General features: G+C 37.7%; 1 protein-coding gene across 1 annotated transcript; it reads right to left on the bottom strand.

Moving 5' to 3' along the window:
• Positions 1 to 9,902: 9,902 nt before the first annotated feature.
• LOC140180085 (uncharacterized mitochondrial protein AtMg00810-like) lies at positions 9,903 to 10,337 on the bottom strand. Its single transcript, XM_072220482.1, has one exon. The coding sequence runs from the start codon at positions 10,335 to 10,337 to the stop codon at positions 9,903 to 9,905; it is 435 nt and encodes a 144-aa protein (XP_072076583.1).
• Between the last annotated feature and the right edge of the window lie 10,994 nt (positions 10,338 to 21,331).

Genomic DNA, 21,331 nt, shown 5'->3' with positions numbered 1-21,331 from the left:
TTCCAATCCAATCACTTACTTATTGTGCAAGAAAGTGCATAAACCTAATGAAAACTAGCGAAAAATGCTTGTGAAACTAGCATAAGATGACTTGTCATCATAACACCAAACTTAAATCTTGCTTGTCCCCAAGCAAGCTGTAGAACATGAGAGAAATGAATGAAAATAGATAAGCATATATGTCCTTATTTAAAAGCATTCAATATAGGTTCATGGGGTTTCATGCAGGATCTATTTGAAACTCTACTTTTATTAGTTTCCTGGTTTGAATTGCCCTTTTAAGTGTTAACTGTGGTTTGCTGCTGTGAACCTTATTATTCATCATCCTTGGTGTTTGATTTTTTTTGTTTTTCTTCTGCTGAGAAACTTATTCCTCAATTGCAGCTTAGTGTCCTATTTTGCTGCAGCTTTTTAGCTTGTTTTTCAGTCAACACATATTCACTACAGACACTTGGCTTACAATTCTTCTTAAGAACATTGGTTCCCAGCACCTCTTTGGGTTACTAAATGCCTTGTAACTAGGTTGCTCTTGATAGTGGACTTTTGGTTGATAATCCCCGGTTAATTAACCCAAGTTACCAAGTTCTAAAATACTCTTCAGAACCTAATTATCCAAGCAAATTCTAGTACAAAAGCACCACAGGCATGTGTCTTAAGGTCCAAGCTATTGGTGTCTAACTTTATTCTTTGTTTTTTTTCATTTTTGTTGCCGATTCTTGGCTTTTCTTCCTTTCCTTCTTACTCTTTCTTTCTTCCAAGGGTATTTATTTACTCAGGTTTCACAGACAATAGCTAAGTCCATACTTAAAAAGGACACTCTACCCTTCCTCTTTATTAGTGAGCTTACTAAACAATCTAGCACATACCACCACTGATCTTTATTATCATTCATATCAAATTGGACCATTTTACTTTCTGTTTCAACATTTTCTTTTATTTATGCAAAGAGGAACAAGACATAAATTCAAGCAGATGAAAATAAGTCAGACACTTATACTAGAACACTTAATTGAAGAATAAAAAGACAGTAAACAAACAGAATGCACACAACTTAAACTAATCAGCAAGGGTGCACTTAGAGTTCCAACTAAAGCATTTCAAATCAGAGGGAACTAAGTAACAATACAACCTCTTAGTGGTATCTTCTAGCTCTCCCTTTGTCATCATCATCCATAGCTTTGTCTTCTTCTTTGTGTCCTTGGATGATGATGCCTAGTTCTTCCAAGAGATAGATTGAATTTCTGCAAATTTATTAGAAGTTGCGTGTTCCCCAAGCACTTGCAAAATGGTTAATATGCATGTATGTTTGTAGGCTTCTGAACTTAGATTGGTGTGTGAATACCAAACTTAGTTCCTTGCCTTATGCAGCAAATTGTGTACATGCAGAAAACCTCATGTGCTTTTATTAAGAAAACGGACTACTATGAACTAGAAAACGGACTATGAACTAGAAACAAACTGTGAACTAGAAACTAAACAATTGTTAAGTAGTTTCTCTGATTGTTTGGAGCTGATAATTAGTGATGCTGAGGGTGCAATATGTTCTTAATAAAATCTTTGGTGGAACACCAAACTTAGTATCCGACATTCACCCTTGAATTACTTTGATGGGCAACACCAAACTTAGCTCCTTGCAATACAGATGAATCTACTTAACTTTCTTATTGAAATAGTGAAGGAAAAGAGAGTTACCTCTGGTTGGGTTGCCTCCCAACAAGCGATCTTTTATCGTCACTAGCTTGACGGTTGTCCCTTGTTAGGGAGGATGATGAACATAATGCCTCAACCCTTCCCCTCTTACTGTGAACTTTCCTCCAGTATCATTCTTGATGATTTCCACATGTTCAAGTGAGAGGATCTTATTCACTGTGTAGTATCCAGAGAAATGTGGGGATGTTTCCATTGGTTGGTAAGCTAGCATCACTTTATCCCCTGGTGTGAAGCCTTCAGTGGGAATTTTTCTGTTTCTCCACCCTCTTGGTATTTTATTCTTGGGATTCTTTTCTTTTCCAGGAGGTGGTTCATGTTTTAGAGTCTCAATTTTTTTAAGGTTCTTGCTGAGGATCTCATATGGAGGCTTTGGTTGTAGTTCCATCTCAACTCCTTGAGCTTGTTGCAACACTTCTACCTCTTCCCTTCCTTTCCAACATGAGCTTGAGTGCATTGGAAGTGACTCATTAGGTGCCTCTTTCAAGTGTGAATCCCTTAAATCAATCTTCATACACTATTTTTCTTGATTGGGATCTTGCAAACCCTTGAAGACATAAAACACTATATGCTCTTCATGCACTCTCAGCATTAATTCTCCTTTCTCAACATCAATTAATGCTCTGCCTGTAGCTAGGAAGGGTCTCCCCAGAATGATGTGAGTGTTATGATCTTCCTCCACGTCTAGAATGACAAAGTCAGCTGGGAGAAAAAATTTTCCCACCTTTACCAATACATTCTCCACAACTCCAAGTGCTTGCTTCATGGATTTGTCAGCCATTTGGAGGGCTATCTATGTGGATTTCAATTCATAAATTTGAAGCTTCTTCATCAAGAATAGAGGCATCAGATTTATTCTTGCACCAAGGTCACAAAATGCTCTTTCAATTATCATGCTGCCTATGGTGCAGGGAATGTGAAAGCTCCCTGGGTCCTTCCTCTTCCTTGGAAATTCTCTCTGGATGATGGCACTACACTCCCTGGTCATCACAATCATTTGTCCTTCTTTCAAGAATTTTTTCTTTGTCAACAATTCCTTTATGAACTTAGCATATAGTGGCATCTGTTCAAGTGCTTCTATGAAAGGGATGTTGATGTGCAGTGTCTTGAATATCTCTAGAAATTTGGAGTATTGCTTCTCTTTGTTTTCTCCCTTGAACCTTTGAGGATATGGTAGCATTGGTTGGTATGCTTTTAATGCCTCCTTTTTTATTGACTTATCATTCTGAGTAGGAGTTTCTTGCTCCTACTTTTGCTTTTTCCCTTCTTCTTTTGAGCCTTCTTTGATATGCTCTTCTTGAGTGATGACTTCTTTTTCTACCTTTTTTCCACTTCTCAAAGTGATTACTTTGCATTCCTCCCATTTTATGACTTTTTCTGTGTCTCTTGGATTGTTTTCAGTGTCACTAGGGAAGGCATTTGCTCTCTTCTCACCTATCTCTGAAATTTGTTTAGCCATTTGCCTCATGTGTCTTTCAAGGTTTCTGATTAAGGCCTCTTGGTTTTTGAATTCCAGGGCTTGATCTTTTCTTGCAGCTTCCTGATCTTGTCTTGCCATCTCTTGATTTTTCATAAGTTTCTCCATCATTATCTCTAGACTAGAGATTCTCTGAGAGTCTAAATTTGGTTGTGGTTGTGTGAAATGAGATCGTTGTTTGAATTATTTGCAGGGGTATTTTGTGGGTAGAATGTGGGTGTGGAGAAGTTATTCTGGTGGTTTTATGAGTTATTGTGGGGTTGGTGATATGTGTTTTGTGGGTTCTTGAATTGGTTAGTGTTATTGGATGAATGACTTTGGTTGTTTTTGTTGTGGGAGTTGTTGGAATTTTGGTTCTTCTGCCATGAATTTTGATTATCACCCCACCTCAAGTTGGGATAGTTCCTCCAGGATGAATTGTATGTATCCCCATGGAAGTCATTCCGAGAAGAGCCTGAGGAGTTATGCATGTACTGGACTTGCTCTGGTTGTTGCTCGTTGTTGCATTTCTCAAAAACTTCTTCACCTTGGCCCCATCCACTTGAAGGTTGACTTGCTGTGTTTACTGCAGCCACTTGAAGTCCATCTATTCTCTTTTCCATCATATCCATTTGTTGTTAGATTTGCTGGTGCATCAACTTGTTCTGTACCAAGATAGTGTCCACACCTTCAAGATCTAATACACCCTTCTTTGGAGCTGGCTGGCGTTGCCTTTGATGAGCATAAAAGTATTGATTGTTGGTCACAGTGTCTATGAGATACTGAGCTTCTTCAGCTGTCTTCATTAGCTGCAGTGAACCTCCCGTAAAGTAATCCAGAGCCTCTTGAGCTTTTAGAGTCAAGCCCTCATAGAAATTCTGAAGTCTATCCGATTCACTGAACATTTCAGGAGGACATTTCCTAATCAAGGCTTTGTATCTCTCTCATGCCTCATAAAGTGATTCTCCATCCATTTGAGTGAAGGTTTGCACTTCTGTCTTCAATCTTATGATTCTCTGAGGTGGGTAGAACTTAGCTAGGAATTTTTTCGCCAAATCATCCCAAGTATTGATGCTTTCTTTAGGAAATGTCTCCAACCATTGAGATGCCTTATCCCTCAAAGAGAATGGAAACAACAGCAACTTATAGATATCTGGATGCACACCATTCGTCTTGACTATTTCACATATCCTCAGGAAGACAGATAGGTGTTGATTCGGGTCTTCTAGAGGACCCCCTCCATAAGAGCAATTGTTTTGCACCAAAGTGATAAGTTAAGGCTTCAACTCAAAGTTGTTGGCATGGACATTTGGAGTGAGTATACTGCTCCCACAGTTTCTTGGGTTGGGAAAGGTGTAAGAAGCTAGAACTCTCCTTGGAGGTTGGCCATTGTTGTTGGCCACCTCCTTTGGTGGATTAGGGAAGTTACCCTCCATCTCTTGATTTTTCTCTTCTAATTCTTCTTCTCCAATCACTCCCTTCCCTCTTGCTTCTCTTCTCAATCTCAAGAATGTTCTCTCTGGTTCAGAATCAAAAGAGGTGGATGCACCTCTTCCTCCTCCTGGCATACAACACAAACAGACCAAAACACAAACAAAACACTCTGTTGCTAGAGTGAGATTAAGGTTAGCATAAACAAAATCTCAAACAGTTACTGTGCTTAACAAAAACAAAGAAAATGATTAATCTAGATTATCACCTACTAAATCATTGTCAATCTAAATCAATCCCTGGCAACGGCGCTAAAAACTTGATGAGGAAAAATCGATTCCACACAAACTAACCGGCAAGTGTACCAGGTCGCATCAAGTAGTAAAACACACAAAAGTGAGGTCGATCCCACAGGGATTGATAGATCAAGCAATTTTAGTATGGTGATGAGTCTAGTTAAGCTAACAGTTGGTGTTTTGAGTGAAAATTGATTAACAGAATATAAATTGCAAGAAATTAAAGTGCTAAAAGTAAATTGACTGAAACTTAAATGGCAAGAAAGGTAAATTGCTTAAACTTAAAGAGCAAGAAACTAAAAGGGCTGAATCTTAAATTACAAGAAATGTAAATAACTAAATCTTAGAATGCAAGAACTTAAAATTGCAAAATCTAAAGTACAATGAAACTTAAATTGCATGAATAACAAAGGGAATTGGGTGCAGGGGATCAAAACAGTAGTAAACAATTGCAGATTAAAGTAAATCAGAGAGATCTAAAGTGAAGAAATTCAAAGAAAATGATTCATCAGGGATTGGAGATATCATAATCCATCATGAACCAATTGAGTCTCAACTCCTTTCTCAATCATATGAGTAGATCTATGGCGGATTGAAATTTATTGGATCCTAATTTCTTGGCAATCCAATCTCTCTAATCACAATTAATCTTGCCAATTCCTTGATCTAATTGTCATGAGAAGAGTTAAAGCACATTCTCTTATCTATAAGCCACACAGATTATCAAAACCTCAATTCCTCCCGAATGGTGTTGGTTAGGAGAATTGTGAAGGATAGAGCTCCAATTCAAATGTAGGTGATTCCCCTTCTGAGGCTCACACCCACATTCAATTGAATTAAACCCCCTTCCGGAGTGAATAATTCACAATCAAAGCAGAAGATATCCTATAGCTACACAATTGAATTGAGAAGAAGAAGAATTTCATTGATTCATTAAGATTAATATAGAGCTCCTCCCCCTAATGAATTTGGGTTTTAGTTCATCATTGCTCCAATTAAAACAGAAAACAAAGAAGTTGCAGAAAAATACAGAAGAGAAAATACAAAGAGAATTGAGTGCAGGGTTTCCCAATTGGGATCCTGACTCTCTAGCCTCTCAGATTTCAGATCTGCTAACCTCTTCTCTAAATCAAATTCTTCTCTATTTATACACTTTCTAATTCAGTCTTCAAGTCCTTGGATTGGGCTTTTTGGCCTTGTTAAAGTGGGTCGAAGTGGCTCCAATGCTGTTGAGAAGAGATGAGTGCTCAATTGAAGAGTTCTGATATCCACGTTGGAGTCCACGTTTGAGGATAAACGTTGAGTCCAACACTTTCTTAAGGAAAATTGGAATCTAGGTGTGTAGAGCAACGTTTGACTCAACGTTGGGCACCAACGTTCACTGGCCACACGTGCGCGTCACCTACGCGTTCGCGTGGTTGGGACAGATTGCACGCTCAGGCGTACGCGTCATTGACGCGTACGCATCGATGCAATTTTTCCCTTCCCAGATTTTGAAAGCTTTTCGAAGACGTTTGCCCCAACGTTGGAGTGGCAACGTTCACTCCAACGTTGGTATACCCACGCATGCGCGTCACCCACGCGTGCGCGTGGATTCCAATTTTCAAAACTCCAGATTTTGAATGTTTATCGCGCACGTTGGCCTTAACGTTTGACCAACAATGTTCCCTCCAACGTTGCCCAACCAACGCGTGCACGTCACTCACGCGTGCGCGTGGATCATCAAAATTCCACAATGCACGTGTGCGCGTGACAGTTAATATTTCCAATTTTGAGAAAGCAAATTGTATTTTGGCTCACGAACGTTCCCTCCAACGTTGGCACCAGAATTTTGTAGCAAATTCCACTTCTCTTCCAACGTTTGAGGCAACGTTGGTGGGCCAACTTTGGCCACCAACGTTGCTTCCTCTTCTTTGCTTCTTCCTCTGCTCTTTCCTCTTGCCTATAATCAATCAACCAGTTGCATCAAAGTTTGCTATAATTATAAGGTAATTGCATCATTCATAACATCAAGTAAAATTAGCATAAAATCTTGTAAATAAAGTACATAAATACCCATGTCTAATTGAACTAAGTGATGTATGAAATTCCAATCCAATCACTTACTTATTGTACAAGAAAGTGCATAAACCTAATAAAAACAAGTTAAAAATACTTGTGAAACTAGCATAAGATGACTTGTCATCAATTGTATGACTATGTAAAATGCTTTACACTGTCAGTGCATTAATATTAAACTCATGAATTTATTAGGACCAATTTGAATTGATTTAGTGGTTAGTTCAACTTGCTTAAGTAAGTGTTGGAGTTCGAATCTTATTTTATGTATGAAATAATCTATTAGTCAGCGATAAAATCTTAAATAGAAGAGTTTTGATCCGCAACGAATTGGTTCTTGATTTGCCAAATTGAAAAATACTGTTAAAGAAAAAAATAACTCTACTAGATAACCAACTAGAGGTGCATGCGTGCAGCCAACTAATGAGAAAAAAGAGCCCATTAACGAAAAAAAATAATACCTCAATCCAACAGTCATCCTGATTTCACTTTCACTTCCATTCACAGTAAGAAAGATATCCACACAAAAAAACATTCGAAACGTAACAAAAACAAACATCTAAAATTTATTGTAAAAAATTATCTAAAACTCTTTCAATTATAGTAAAAAACGCATTACTTTTGGTTATAAAAACATCCAAAACTAATCCAAGAGAGATATCTAAAATCATTTAAAAAATAAAAAAATATATAACAAAATGAAACATTCAAAATTATTGAAAAAAGAACCTCTGAAAACTAAATAAAGAAATATTTAAAATTATTTAAAAAATATCCAAAATCTAAAAAGAAGAAACATTCAAAACAAAAGAAAAAAACTCTAAAACATAAAGTAAAAAAAACATACAAAACATATAATAAAAATGCATCCAAAAATTTAAGAAAAAAAATATTCAAAATTAGTAAAAAAAATTATCCAAAACTTAAAAAGAAAGAAGAGGAAGAGGAGATTCGGAAGGAGAGGATGCGGCGTTGCGGAAAGACAAGTTGGAGGAGACATCGCAGCATGAAAAATTGCAGAGAGAGACGTGTGCGTCGCGCCAAGAGGGTTTGAAAAGGAAGTGCGCAACGTCGCAGAACAAGATGTTGCATGGACAGATGCAGCATATTGTAGCGAGCTGGTGATCAGGATTGAATGGAGAGGCGGTATGACAGAGAAAAATTAGAAGAGAAAGTCGCACTAAAAATTAAAATTGGATGATGATCCTAATTTTTTAAAATTTTATAATCAAATTTTTGAAAAAAAAATTGTTCAAATTGACTACACATAAAGTGATTACCCATACTTTCTCAAAAAAAGAAAAATAAATCTATTGGGAAAAAATTGATATTATGCTCTATAGTTTTACGGAAAAGCTCTACATCCATGTAAAAATTACATAGATGTTATCCAAGTACCTTCTACTACACGCGTTTTACACTCGTTTGTTTTACACGCGCCTCATATAACGTATATAACGTAATCCTTCTTTTGCGTGATCAACCTTTCTCAACGTAAACCTTGTTCTCTTCTCGCGTTTTCTTTCTTCTTCTTCTTCTCTGTTCACGTTCTTCTTCTTCTTCTTTTTCCTCTTCTCCTTCTTCTTCTTCAACCTAATTAAATTCGTTGTTCTCCTGTGTTCGCGTTTTTCTTCTCTGCATTATGGATCTGAATTGACTTCAACGTAATTAGCTTCGTCGTTCTTCTTCTTCTTTGTTTTCTTCTTCGATCTGTACTTTTGAATTGAAACAATGAATGAATCAACTTTAAATCAGTTGAATGAGTGCGATTTGGATAATTCTTCTGAAACGCATCAATTTGATAAGGTTTGGATTATTGAATTTTGAATCGAATTCAATGGAATGCAATTGCTAATTTTATTTGAATTGAATTGAATGGACTGAGGTGATCTGTATCTGAATTGAAGTGAATTGAATTGATAATATGTAAATTGTAGAAAGAGTTGTTTCGAATTTGGTTTTGTATAATGGTTTTGTTCACTGTGAGTAACTGTTCGGTTCGGTAAGTACTATAGAGTTGTTTCACCATGTCCATGTGTTCGTTTCGATATGCAGAAAGGAGTCTAAAAAAAATTAGACGAATATATTCTATTTTGTTCCCTAAGCACTATATAATTGTTTCACCGTAATTAAGATTTCGGTTCACCGTATTTAAGATTTTGGTTCACTATGTAGACCAGCTGTGTTGTGGATGAAAAATTTGTCCCAAAGGTAGGAATGATTTTTAAGACATTAGAAGAAGCTGTAAAGTTCTACAAACATTATTCCAAACTTGCCGGTTTTTCTACGAAAATAAGGAACACAACTCAGGAAGAAGACAAGATTAAGAATCAACTAATTGTATGCACCAGAGAGGGGAGTGTGAGGTATCAGTAGCTTACTATTGAGTGAGAATCACAGAGCAAGAGAAGCAAGGATAGAAGAAAGGAGTTGCATTGTAACAAAATTGAAAAGGATAGATCAGAGTCAATATGAGCTAGTTATTTATACAAGGTGAGTGAGGTGCAGAGTGTGTGAGAGTGTAACAGCAGGTTAGTTGAGAGTCTAACAGCTGTAACTGATTCCAGCTGAGCTGGCACAGGTAGTTTCTAGAGAGTGACTACACTAACATGCCCCCTCAAAACAAGGGCCTATGATGACTCTGTATTGGAAACTCTTAGTAGTTTTCTAAATCTGTCAAAGGTTATAGTTGAGAGATGTTTGGTTAGGGTGTCAGCCAGTTAATCTTGAGCTGGGATGTGTTGAACAAATATTTCTTTTCTGGTTACATAATCTCGAATTTAGGACTGATTGAGAGCAAAATGCTTGGACTTGTTGTGCATAATTGGGTTGGCAGAGAGCATGACTGCACTTTGATTGTCGCAGTATACCACAGGTTTTATCGAGCATGCGATTCTGATTTCACTGAGAAGGTTTTGAAGCCAAATGATTTCGGTCACAGCATCTGCAATTCCTCAAAATTTAGCTTCAGTGCTGCTCTTGGACACTGCAGTTTGCTTTCTGCTAGCCCATGAGACCAAGTTTGAGCCAAGGTAAATGCCATACCCATTTGTTGACTTGCGATCATCAACATCACTGGCCCAATCAGAGTCGCAAAAGCCATAGATTCTGAAGTTTGTGAACTTGCTGAACCTGAGGCCATACTCTGTGGTGCCTACTAGGTACCTGAGGATTCGTTTTACAGCTTTCCAGTGGGACTCAAGAGGGTTGTGAAGGAACTGGGCTACTTTATTCACTGAAAAAGAGATCTCAGGTCTTGTAATCGTAGCATACTGCAGACCACCAAATATTGACCGAAACAGAGTGGGATTGCTGAAGGAGCCGTCTCCAAAGGCAGATAGCTTTAGGGAGGAGGTCATGGGGGTAGGTACAGGTTTTGCATGGATCATGTTTGCCCATTTCAAGAGGTCCTTAATGTACTTTGTTTGAGAGTCACTGTGCCACCAGGGGTTTTTGCAACCTCAATGCCAATGAAGTAGTTCATTTCACCCAACTCTTTTAAGGCAAAGGTGTTGTGGAGTTCAGTCACAAGTGCCTTAATATCAGACTCAGAGTTGCCAGTTACAAGGATATCATCTACATACATGAGGATGTATGTGGCTGAGGATGATGTGAATTTGGTGAACAGGGAGACATCAGATTGAGTGCTTGTGAAGCCAAATTGTCGAAGTGCAGTGCTGAGCTTTGTGAACCAGGCTCTAGGTGCCTGTTTGAGTCCATACAGAGATTTTTGGAGCTTACAGACTTGGAGGCAGTTTGGGGCCTTGAACCCTTCTGGTTGCTACATGTAGACCGTCTCGTGAAGATCCTTATTGAGAAACGCATTATTGAAGTCGAATTGGTAAATTTTTCACCCTTTGGCGAGAGCCACACTGAGCATGACTCGAACTGTAGCAGGGCGTACGACGGGGCTGAAGATCTGGTCATAATCAATTCCTTGGCGTTGGTGGAAGCCCTTGGCGACAAGCCGTGCCTTGTATTTCTGGATTGTGCCATCAAGGTGTTTCTTTATTCTGAAAACCCATTTACATCCTATGGGTTCAGAGTGCTGGGGCAGGTCAACCAGCTGCCAGGTGCCATTTTTTATCAGGGCTGAGTAATCCTCCTCCATGGCCCTTCTCCAATGTGGGGTAGCGAGTGCTTCGGAGACTGACTTGGGCAGGGTATCAAGTGAGATTGACGCCAAATCCACCACTGTATTGAGTGCTTTAGGTTTGAAAATTCCACTTTTGCTCCTGGTTTATATGTGGTGTTTGTTTTGATTAGCTGTGTCAGCACGAGCAGTGTTGGAATACTGCGAAGGTGTGGGTTGAGATGCAGCATTGGAAGGCTGCAAATTCGGACCAATCACCACCTGCAATGGAACAGTCTCAAGGGAATCTGCACTATTAGCACTGCCAGCAGCTGTTTCAGCATTATTAGGGACTTCAACAGGTATGGAAGGTAATGATAAAGACATGTTATTGCTATTAGTGGGAGGCCTATTATGCATGTTTGGATAGGGAGGATGAAAGGTATATGTAGCTGGGGGCGTATTGTTTGAAGGTTGGGTATGGTTAAGCTGGGAAGGGTTGGGAAAGAGGGCTGGATAGGGAAATTCTTGTTCACAGAAGATAACATTTTTGGCAGTATAGATTTTACCTGAAGGGGATAGACACTTATAGCCTCTATGGTTAGGAGCGTAGCCTAGGAATATGCATTTAGTTGACCTGTGGTCAAATTTGTTCTTGTTATAGGGTCGAAGCCAGGGATAGCATGCACAGCCAAATGGTTTTAATAGGGTATATGTTGGTATGATGTTGAAGAGGACTTCTAAGGGTATTTAAAGTTCAGGACAGGGGTGGGAAGTCTGTTGATTAGGTAGGTGGAGGTTAGGATTGCTTCATCTCAGAAGGAAAGGGGCAGAGAGGCTTGGGAGAGAAGGGTGAGAGCTGTTTCAGTGAGGTGGTGGTGCTTGCGTTCAACACACCCGTTCTGTTGGTGTGTGTGAGGGCAGGTAAGTCTATGATGAATTCCTTGATTGCTTAGGTACTGTGAAAAGGTGTTGGAGAGGTATTCCCCACCATGGTCAGTTTGGAGGGCTTTGATAGTGTTGCCTGTTTGGTTTTCCATCAGGGTCTTATACTGAAGAAAGGCTGAAGAAAGGCTGTGAAGGTTTGATTCTTGGTGTGTAGTAAGTAGGTGCAGGTGTACCGGCTATGGGCATCAATGAAACACACATAGTACCTAAAGCTAGACCTATTGGATTATGGGGAGGGGCCCCAGAGGTCTGAAAAGACTAATTTTAAGGGCTGTGTATACTTGGTTTGAGAGGGAGAGAAGGAGAGCTGGTGAATTTTGCTGATGATGCAGGAATTACAAGGTGAAGTGGTTTTGGTGGTGCAAAAGGGAATTTGGTAGCTGCTGAGGATGGCTTTGATGACATGGTTAGAGGGGTGGCCAAGTCTTTTGTGCCAGAGGTCAAGGGTGGCTGGGGGAACGGATTTTGATGTTGAGGCTGGTGGGGAAGGGTTGCTGGTTTGGCTGTCATGCGAGAGGGTAGGGTTGCTGGTTCGGCTAGTATCTTTTGCATCAGGGATGATAGGGCAGGGGTGAGGTTTGGTGCATTTTGTGTTGATATGGTTTGGGGGAATGGACGAGGAAAGGTTGGCTATTTGGCTTTCTTTTGGGAGGGTAGAGTTGCTGGTTTGGCTGACATTTTGTGTACTAGAGGCACTGGTTTGGGAGTGTTTTTGGATACTGTTGGGGCTGTTATTGACACAAGGAAAGACATTATCACTGGTGAGGGCATTAGGCTGGGTAAGTAAAGCACAGAACTTATTTTTAGTGTCAATATCAGGGTGCACAATTATATCAGAATTTGCATTAGTAGAGTCATCAGAAATCACAGCAGTATCACTAGAAGGTACACAATGACTGCTATTGCAATTACTAATTGCATTATATTTATTGCTGTCAATTGAACTTACACAGGAATCACTAAAAAAATCAATTTTTCTAGGCACACTTCTGGTGCACCTAATGCTGCTACTACACTTATTGCTATTTGGTTTTTCTTTGCATGTATTTATGTCTGGCTTTTCTTGCTTTGGAGTCTTTATTGTTACTCCTTTTTTATGCCTTTTGTTTTCTGTTTTTGCAAGGTTTGTATACATATTCTTTTTCTGCTCAACTACTAGTACTTGAGCTTTATTAGGCTGTTTGATTGGTCTTGAGATTTGTATATCCTCAAATCTATATAGACCATTGCTAAGTCTGTGTTGGAGCAGGATCTTCTTAGATTCCTGGCATTTGACAGCACATAGGTAAGGCCAGAATTCAAAGAATACGCCATTATCTAGTGCAAATTTAGAGACACTTACAAGGTTCTTTGAGATAGCTGGTACATGAAGCAAATTCTGGAGTTTGAAAAACTTTTTGGATATAGATGCATGCATAATAGAACTCCTAATATTAGCAATACATATACCTTTACCATTACCTCCGAATACTTGTTCAGGTCCTTCATATGCCGAGCTGTTGATCAGGTTCATTTGGTCAAAGGTGATATGATGAGAAGCTCCTGAGTCCGGATACCACCCCTGGTTAGAGCTGTTGGAAGCAAGCAATGCTTGAGGAGGGCCTTGATTGGTGTGGCTGGAATTTCCTGGTTGTTGATGGAAGCCAACAGTGGGTGGAGAAGGGCTATTGTTGGAAGTTTGCAATTGAGGGTTTTGGTAATTCTGATTGAACCTATGGAAGCATTCACAAACTGTATGTCCAATCCTACCACACAGTTGACACTGAGGTCGATTTCCTTGCCACCGTGACCTGCCCCCTCTAAAGCTTCTTCCTCTTCCTCTTCTGCTGGATTGCCCTCTGCCATAGCTTCTATAGTTTTCATATGACTCTTCTTTTGAGTAATCACCTTTAGCTTTGCTTGCCCCTCGGTCTTTGTTAGCAAGATTGGCATGGATCATCGTTAGATCGGTTTTTCAGAATCTTTCATTTACTTCTTCTTAAGCAAGCAGTTGTGACTCAAATTCACTAATTGTCATGTGATCTAATCTAGAGTTAACCATGGTAATGAAAGCACTAAATTCTTCATCCAAACCTTGTAAAGCAACTTCAATGTGTTCTTCTTTTGACAGTGGAGTGCCGAGAGCAGCTAGGGAGTTGGTTACTTTATTGATCTTGGAAATATACTCGATTGCAGGTGTACCTTATTTCTTGATCATCTTGAGCTGAGGTTTTAGCATCCTGATCTTAGATCTGAGCCTGGCTGTGAAGTATTCTTCCAGTGCTGTCCATATTTCATGTGCATATTCGTGTTCAACAACTTTGCTTACAAAGGTTTCATTCATAGCAGAGAGCATCCAAGCAACTAAGCATTCATCACGCTGTTCCCACTCTTCGAATTCTTGCGATATCTTTCCTTCAATTATGTCTTGATCGGAGTTAAATTTTCTTGGAATCGATAGAGAAGTCACATGGCACTGAAGTCTGTTGGCTTTGATGCACGCTAATACTTGACGCTTCCATGCTTTGAAGTTATCTTCATCCAACTTGATTGTTGCTGGAAAATTAGCAATAGACGCCATTGTTGTTTATTGGAGTCGTGAAGCTTGATTTTCTTGGTTTTGCGAAGCGGAAGATGTTGAGTGTTCCATGGATCTTGAACCAGAAAGCTCTGATACCATGTGAGGTATCAGTAGCTTACTGTTGAGTGAGAATCACAGAGCAAGAGAAGCAAGGATAGAAGAAAGGAGTTGCATTGTAACAGAATTGAAAAGGATATATCAGAGTCAATGTGAGCTAGTTATTTATACAAGCTGAGTGAGGTGTAGAGTGTGTGAAAGTGTAACAGTAGGTTAGTTGAGAGTCTAACAACTGTAACTGATTCCAGCTGAGCTGGCACAAGTAGTTTCTAGAGAGTGACTACATTAACAGGGAGGTGAAAATCCAAGATATCTCCAACTTTGAAGACAAATCCTTCAGCTGGGTTAAGTTGTCTGGCCAGAATTTACGTACACATAATGAAGGATATTGGTCTTTAGACAATTTTCAAAGTTGTTTTGAATCACTCACATCCTTGTTGTCTAGACCAGACTGAGATGCTCAAACAACACATGGAGTTTAGGGTGGTTTAAGGTTTAGGGTTAGGGTTTAGGGTTTAAGGTTTAGGGTTTAGGGTTAAGGTTTAGGGTTTAGGGTTAGGATTTTAGGGTTTTAGGGTTTTAGGGATTTAGGGTTTAGTGTTTAGGGTTTAGGGTTTGGTGGTTCAGGGTTCATGGTTTAGAGTTTAGGGTTTAGGGTTCAGGGTTTAAGGGTTCAGTGTGTTTGCAACTTTCGGTTCGTCCAGTGTATTAATTTCGGTTCAGGGTTCAGGGTTCAAGGTTCAGGGTTTAGGGTTTAGGGTTTATGGTTTAGGGTTTCGGGTTTATGGTTAGGGTTTTAGGGGTTTAGGGTTTAGGACTTAGGGTTTAGGGGTTCATGGTTCATGGTTTAGAGTTTTGGGTTTAGGGTTCAGGGTTTAGGGGTTAAGTATGTTTGCAACTTTCGGTTCGCCCAATGTATTAATTTCGGTTCACTGTGTTCTTTTGATATTCGTAATGTATTGGTAAATACAGTGATTGCAATCACTGAGAACCTGGAATAAAACAGCAGCCAGACAGTTCCAACAGATATATAAATTAACATCTCAGATGAGTAATCCATCTTGAATCAAATATAAATATTAACATTAACATTTACATTAATATTGACATATATACATTTGAAGTAAGCATTTTTTGCTTTTTAAACAAGTTAAACAAAATATTGTTAATTACAACCAGTCAATCATATATATGCTATTTACTATCTAAATCCCCAGATGTGAATTTACTATCATAGTATATGCTATTAATTTCTTCCACTATATCTTTCTTTTCTTGACTCATATCCCTGTACACTGTTGCTATTGCCTTTGTTTGGCATCTGCAATAATGAGTTTTCTGCAAGTTTTGAAACAGAATATGAGAATATATTTATAATGCGGCTTCTCCTTCATTGTTGCCATTTTCTTGTTCTATTTTGCTGTAATGAAAAATTTTGGTCAATACTTCACTCAATACATCAACAAGCACAAGCATGTATATCTTAATCAAATCAATTAAAATGCCACAAGCCACCAAACCAAAAAACATTCATTTGGTGAACCAAAATCACAAAGGCCACCGAACCGAACAGTATTCATGTGGTTAATAAATGGTGATCAACTTTCAATCAACAAGAATAGTATTCCTCCATGCAAAAGATGTACTAAAGATAGTAACAACCAATTTCAAAATTCTAGTTAAACTATCCACACTAATAAGAACAAGCACGTATATCTTAATCAAATCAACATCTTCCAAAAGAAAAGTTTTTCAAATTTCATGAATTAGGTGTTCTTTCAAAATGACATTTGCAAATTGGCCTCTTTAAAAACTCTTACTGAAACTTGATATCTTTCTTTAAGTATCAAGGTTAACTACCATTCGTGCTGAAATCTATCCAATATAATGAGACAATGTTACAGTGGTATAGCTTATTAAAGTGAAAGAGTTGTCTCTAATGTCAATTGTCCTAAACAAAACTCATTTACATCAAGTCTCGAGATATTGTCAATTTTTCTACTGAAATTGCTGACAAGTGTAACTCATGCTTAAAAAAATTGTAGAAAGGGAGAAAGACAAAGTTATTCAAGAGCGATACATTTGGACAATACACTATTTGCTTCTCAAAGGGATCCAAACTGAAGATTCTTACTAGCATTATATAGGACAGCCTTAAGGAAACTCATTCATGCACCAAATCAAACATTATAAATAATGAAACAACCAGGAAATGATTTGCTGCACGCTATCACAAAAGGAACCCACCGAACCGAACAACATTCACTTGGTGAATCAAAATCACAAAAGCCACCGAACCGAACAAATCTCAAAGCCTAGTTACACTATCCACTGAATTGAATGAAAATAACAACAAATTTCATTCCAAGGCCTAATTATACTGTAAAAATGCATTCACAATAGTTCGATCTACTAAATGAAGCAAATCAATCCAGTAAACCTAAGATGCAACTAGGAGAAATGCGCGACATTGCAAGATTTCAAATGAACAGTAGTTTTCTCATACCTTTGGTAGTCTCTGTTGTAGTTTTCATTCGTTTCTAGTTGTTGCTTGCGAAATCTTCTCCCGATTCCTTTCCAGTAGTGGTTTTCGCAGAGAATGTGATTGAAGTTTTAGTGATGTTGAGAGAGATTCGAAGAGAATGAGTCGTTTCTTGTATTAGTTTCGTTTTGAAGATGTAATGTTTTTTCATGATGAAGTGCGAATAAAAAAGGAGGGGTTTCGTTCGTCTCTGACGCGTGAGTTCATTCACCATTTAATACGTTTGATTCTGATTAGATTTGGGTCAACTTAGTTATATGATTATATGGATGTGTAGCAGCCCAGATAGTTATATTTTAATCTTTTGAGCATTAAATTGATCGACAATAGCCATCCAAATTTGTGTTGCATGCCACGTGTATATGAGTAAGGCTACACACCACACCAGTGCATATTCATCATGAATTCCTCTTCGTATTTAAGATTCATTCATACAGCAATTTAATAATTAAAAAACAACAAATTGATATTTTGTATAATATAACTATATAAGCATCATCGCATCAATGAAATAAATCATTCATAATAAAATATATTTTTTATTTGTAATGTTTATAATTTTTTAAAAATACTTTTAACATTTAATTTTATTTAATTTTATCTTTAATATTTTTAATTTATTTTATTTTTAATATTTTTAATTTATTTATTTTATTTTTAATATTTTTAATTTGTATTAAAATTATTTTTAAAATTTTTTTACATAAAATTAATGTCCAAAAATGATTTTAATATAAATTAAAAACACTAAAAATAAAATTAAATGTAATTAAATATTTTTTTAAAAAATATTATAAATATTAGAGAAAAAAGCATATTTTATCAATCATAAAAAAAATATGATGACGCAACCCATTTACTTTCTCGTCAAAGATTGGCATTATGATATACGCTTTTTAATTTCTATATGGATGGAAGGGTGGTGTTGAACCACGTTATGGGAAGGATGGGTGCTGCACAAAGTTGTGGTGTCAGCTTACATAGAAATCGGACCGTGGGTGTTGGTGCAAGCAACTCGCACCGTGCGACATGCTGCTCCTGAAGAACACGGACCCTGCGACATGTGAGAGGTGTGCTGCTCCTGAAGAACACGGACCCAGCGACATGTGAGGGATGCATGCGCGGAACAAAGCGGACCCTGCGATATGTTGGAACCAACACGGATGGTCCGTTTTGTGGGCTCACTAGACACGCGTCGTGCAACCATAACTCCCCAACGCGGTGCCCTGATAACCAACATATGCATGTAGTGGGACTCTCACCATCCGATATCTCACTATCAGGCTTCACTCCCAACCTCCAAACTCCATTTTTCTTCTTCTTCATTCCTCTGGTAGTGGCTGTGTTTGTTGAAGAAATAAGGAAAATGCCGAAAAAATATAAAACCAAAGATGTTGATCGCCCTGAGCTTCATATTAGACACTATCTCAGCCATTCTGATTATGTAAGTTTATTTAATATTTTGTTAAATTTTTATAATTATACATATTGTTCTTACAATTTAATTGTTCTTATTGTTATTAGAATCTGAACTTAGAAATATACGTAGAACGGTTAGAACTATTTTTTAAATTTTTTTTAATTTTTTCCTGAAATTTTGTTATTATTTAATTTTTAAAATTATTATTGTTGTTGTCTGAATTTTTTATTATTCTTACATGGAATCAGAAAATATAATGTAGTTAGAAATTATTTATGTAAAAACAAACAAACAGGTTGTTTTTTTTTTAAATTGTTTAAATGTTTTTAATATATTTATTAGTGGGTGAGGTGAGAATTAGCACTAAGAAAATTAGTTATAAAATGTTATAATTGTTATAAAAATTAGTTATAAAATTAGTTATAAAATGTTATAACTGTTATAAATGAAGTTATAAAATGTTATAAAAATTAGTTATAAACTGGTGTATAAATAAAATTTTTTCACAGAACGTTAATTTTTTTATTTTGTTTAAATTTTTCTAGTTATAATTGTGGCTTGTTAGTGTTTGGAAGTGTTAGTATTTAAAAAATAAATTATAAAACGTAAACCGGATTATTAACAAAATTTTGTATGGAATGTTTTTTTTATTTTTTTAATTTTTTTTAGTTATAATTGTTAGAAAATTAAATATTATTGTAGTTGTCAGTAATTGAATGTGAGAATAAAAAATGAATGGTTACTATTAATTTTTAATAGATATTTAGTTTGATTTCGCTAATAATAATCATAATTGGTAGGAAATTAATTATTCATAATTGTTATTAGAATGTGAATTTCGAAATATAATGAGTAGTGTTAGTAGATACTTAAAAATACAAATTATAGTGTTATATGTTAGAAAAATTGGACTCTACTACGAATAAATAAATATCCAGCATGTCTAATGTTGTCGTATTTTTGTGAATTGATTAGGAATGTTTTTATGTATTAGTTGATGTTATTAATGGTTAGTTTTGAGGAATTTCAAGGATTAGTGAAATATTTCTTGTAAATATTTGTTTTACTTTGACTTAGTCAAATAATTTATGAATGTTCTGTGGCTTCAACTGTTATGTGTTGTTGAGTTAGTTGTGCAATTTTTGTTAATGATTTGTTCTTCTAATTAATTTCTTGTCGCCAAGTAGTGAGTTATAATAGGTTAATTAGTTGATTGACAAGTTGTTATCTTTTTTTGTAGAAATTAAGAATGTTGACGTGTAACCATCCACTTCCTCCTGATCGGTACGACGATAGGGTTGAGGAGTATTTACGAGTTACTGGGTTTTATCATGCATCGCAAATTGGTGTAGTACAGTGCCAGAAAGCACTTGTGAACGCTCTAATCGAACGGTGGCACCCAGATACACACACCTTCTACCTTCCCATTGGTGAATGTACCGTAACTCTTGAAGACGTGGCTTTAATTCTTGGTCTTCCGACGGATGGTCTTCCAGTAACGGGGATGGCAATGAGTAGTGTCGAAGCGCTACAGGCTGAGTGTTTGGATCAATTTGGAGTTGCACCGTCTAAGGACCAGTGCCGAGGTTGCTGTATAAAACTGTCGTGGCTTCGTGATCTGAAAGAAAATTTACAGTTGACTGATGAGATAAGTATGCATAGGTATGTGAAGTGCCACATTATGTTGCTTATCGGGACGATCTTGTTTGGGGATAAATCTGGGGTAGGTGTTCACTGGAAGTTTTTACCATTGCTACGTGATTTCGGGAGTATTGTTCAGTACAGCTGGGGATCAGCATGCTTAGCTCACCTCTACAGGGCACTATGCAGGGCATCACGCTTTAACTGTAAGGAAATCGATGGTCCACTGACACTTCTGCTCGGATGGGCTTGGATTAGACTGCCCTATCTATCGCCGCTTTCTAGGGAACCCCGTAGTTTTCCCCTAGCAAACAGGTAATATTATGTTGCAATGTATCTGTTTATTGATAATTAGAATTCAGTTGCACTAGTTAATTATATCATATTAGGTGGCGTAACTGGGAGCGTGGCGACCGCCGATATAGATATCTGACACTAAGTCACTTTAGGAAGGCCTTTGATGAACTTCAGGAAGGCCAGGTTAGTTTTCATTTAAAGATGTATAAATTTCAGATTTTCTATTTGAGCTAAGTATGACGAAGCATTTGTATTGTAACTGTGATGTGGGTTGTAATATGAGTTTCATTTTTTATTGGCAATTTGTGTGGTATGCTTACTCTGTTGATCGTGTGGATCCGAATATAATTCCTCCTGAAATATACATACAGTCGGTTGTTTGGAGCGCAACAGTGCCGTTGGTGTCATTCGAATGCATAGAGTGGCATGCTACCGATAGGATTAGGCAACAGTTCAGTTTAGTTCAGGGGGTACCTTCTCAGGAACAGAATCTGGACAAGGCGCACGGAGAAGTCCTGACTGGTCCTAAGAATCTTAACTGGGCCACGGCGCCGACTCATTCATGCTGGGTAATGATGTGGACAAACAGTTATAACCACGTTCTTTCTGAGGTTCCAATGCCCTCACAATATCCATTGCATACTTACATGGACTGGTACCGATCCAAATTTGGGGACCGATTGTATTTGTCGAACCTTGTTGTAGAAGAGAATGATGAGGGTAACCAGGATATGGATGAGGGTAATGAGGAGATGGATCAGGGTAATGAGGATATGGAAGAGGGTAGCGAGGAGGCGGATGATGACAATGAGGAACAGGAGCCGCTATCGCCGCCACCACCACCTC

Source organism: Arachis hypogaea, chromosome 16 (assembly GCF_003086295.3).
Source record: "Arachis hypogaea cultivar Tifrunner chromosome 16, arahy.Tifrunner.gnm2.J5K5, whole genome shotgun sequence".
NCBI lineage: Eukaryota > Viridiplantae > Streptophyta > Magnoliopsida > Fabales > Fabaceae > Arachis > Arachis hypogaea.
This window is presented reverse-complemented; position numbering and strand designations above follow the sequence as displayed.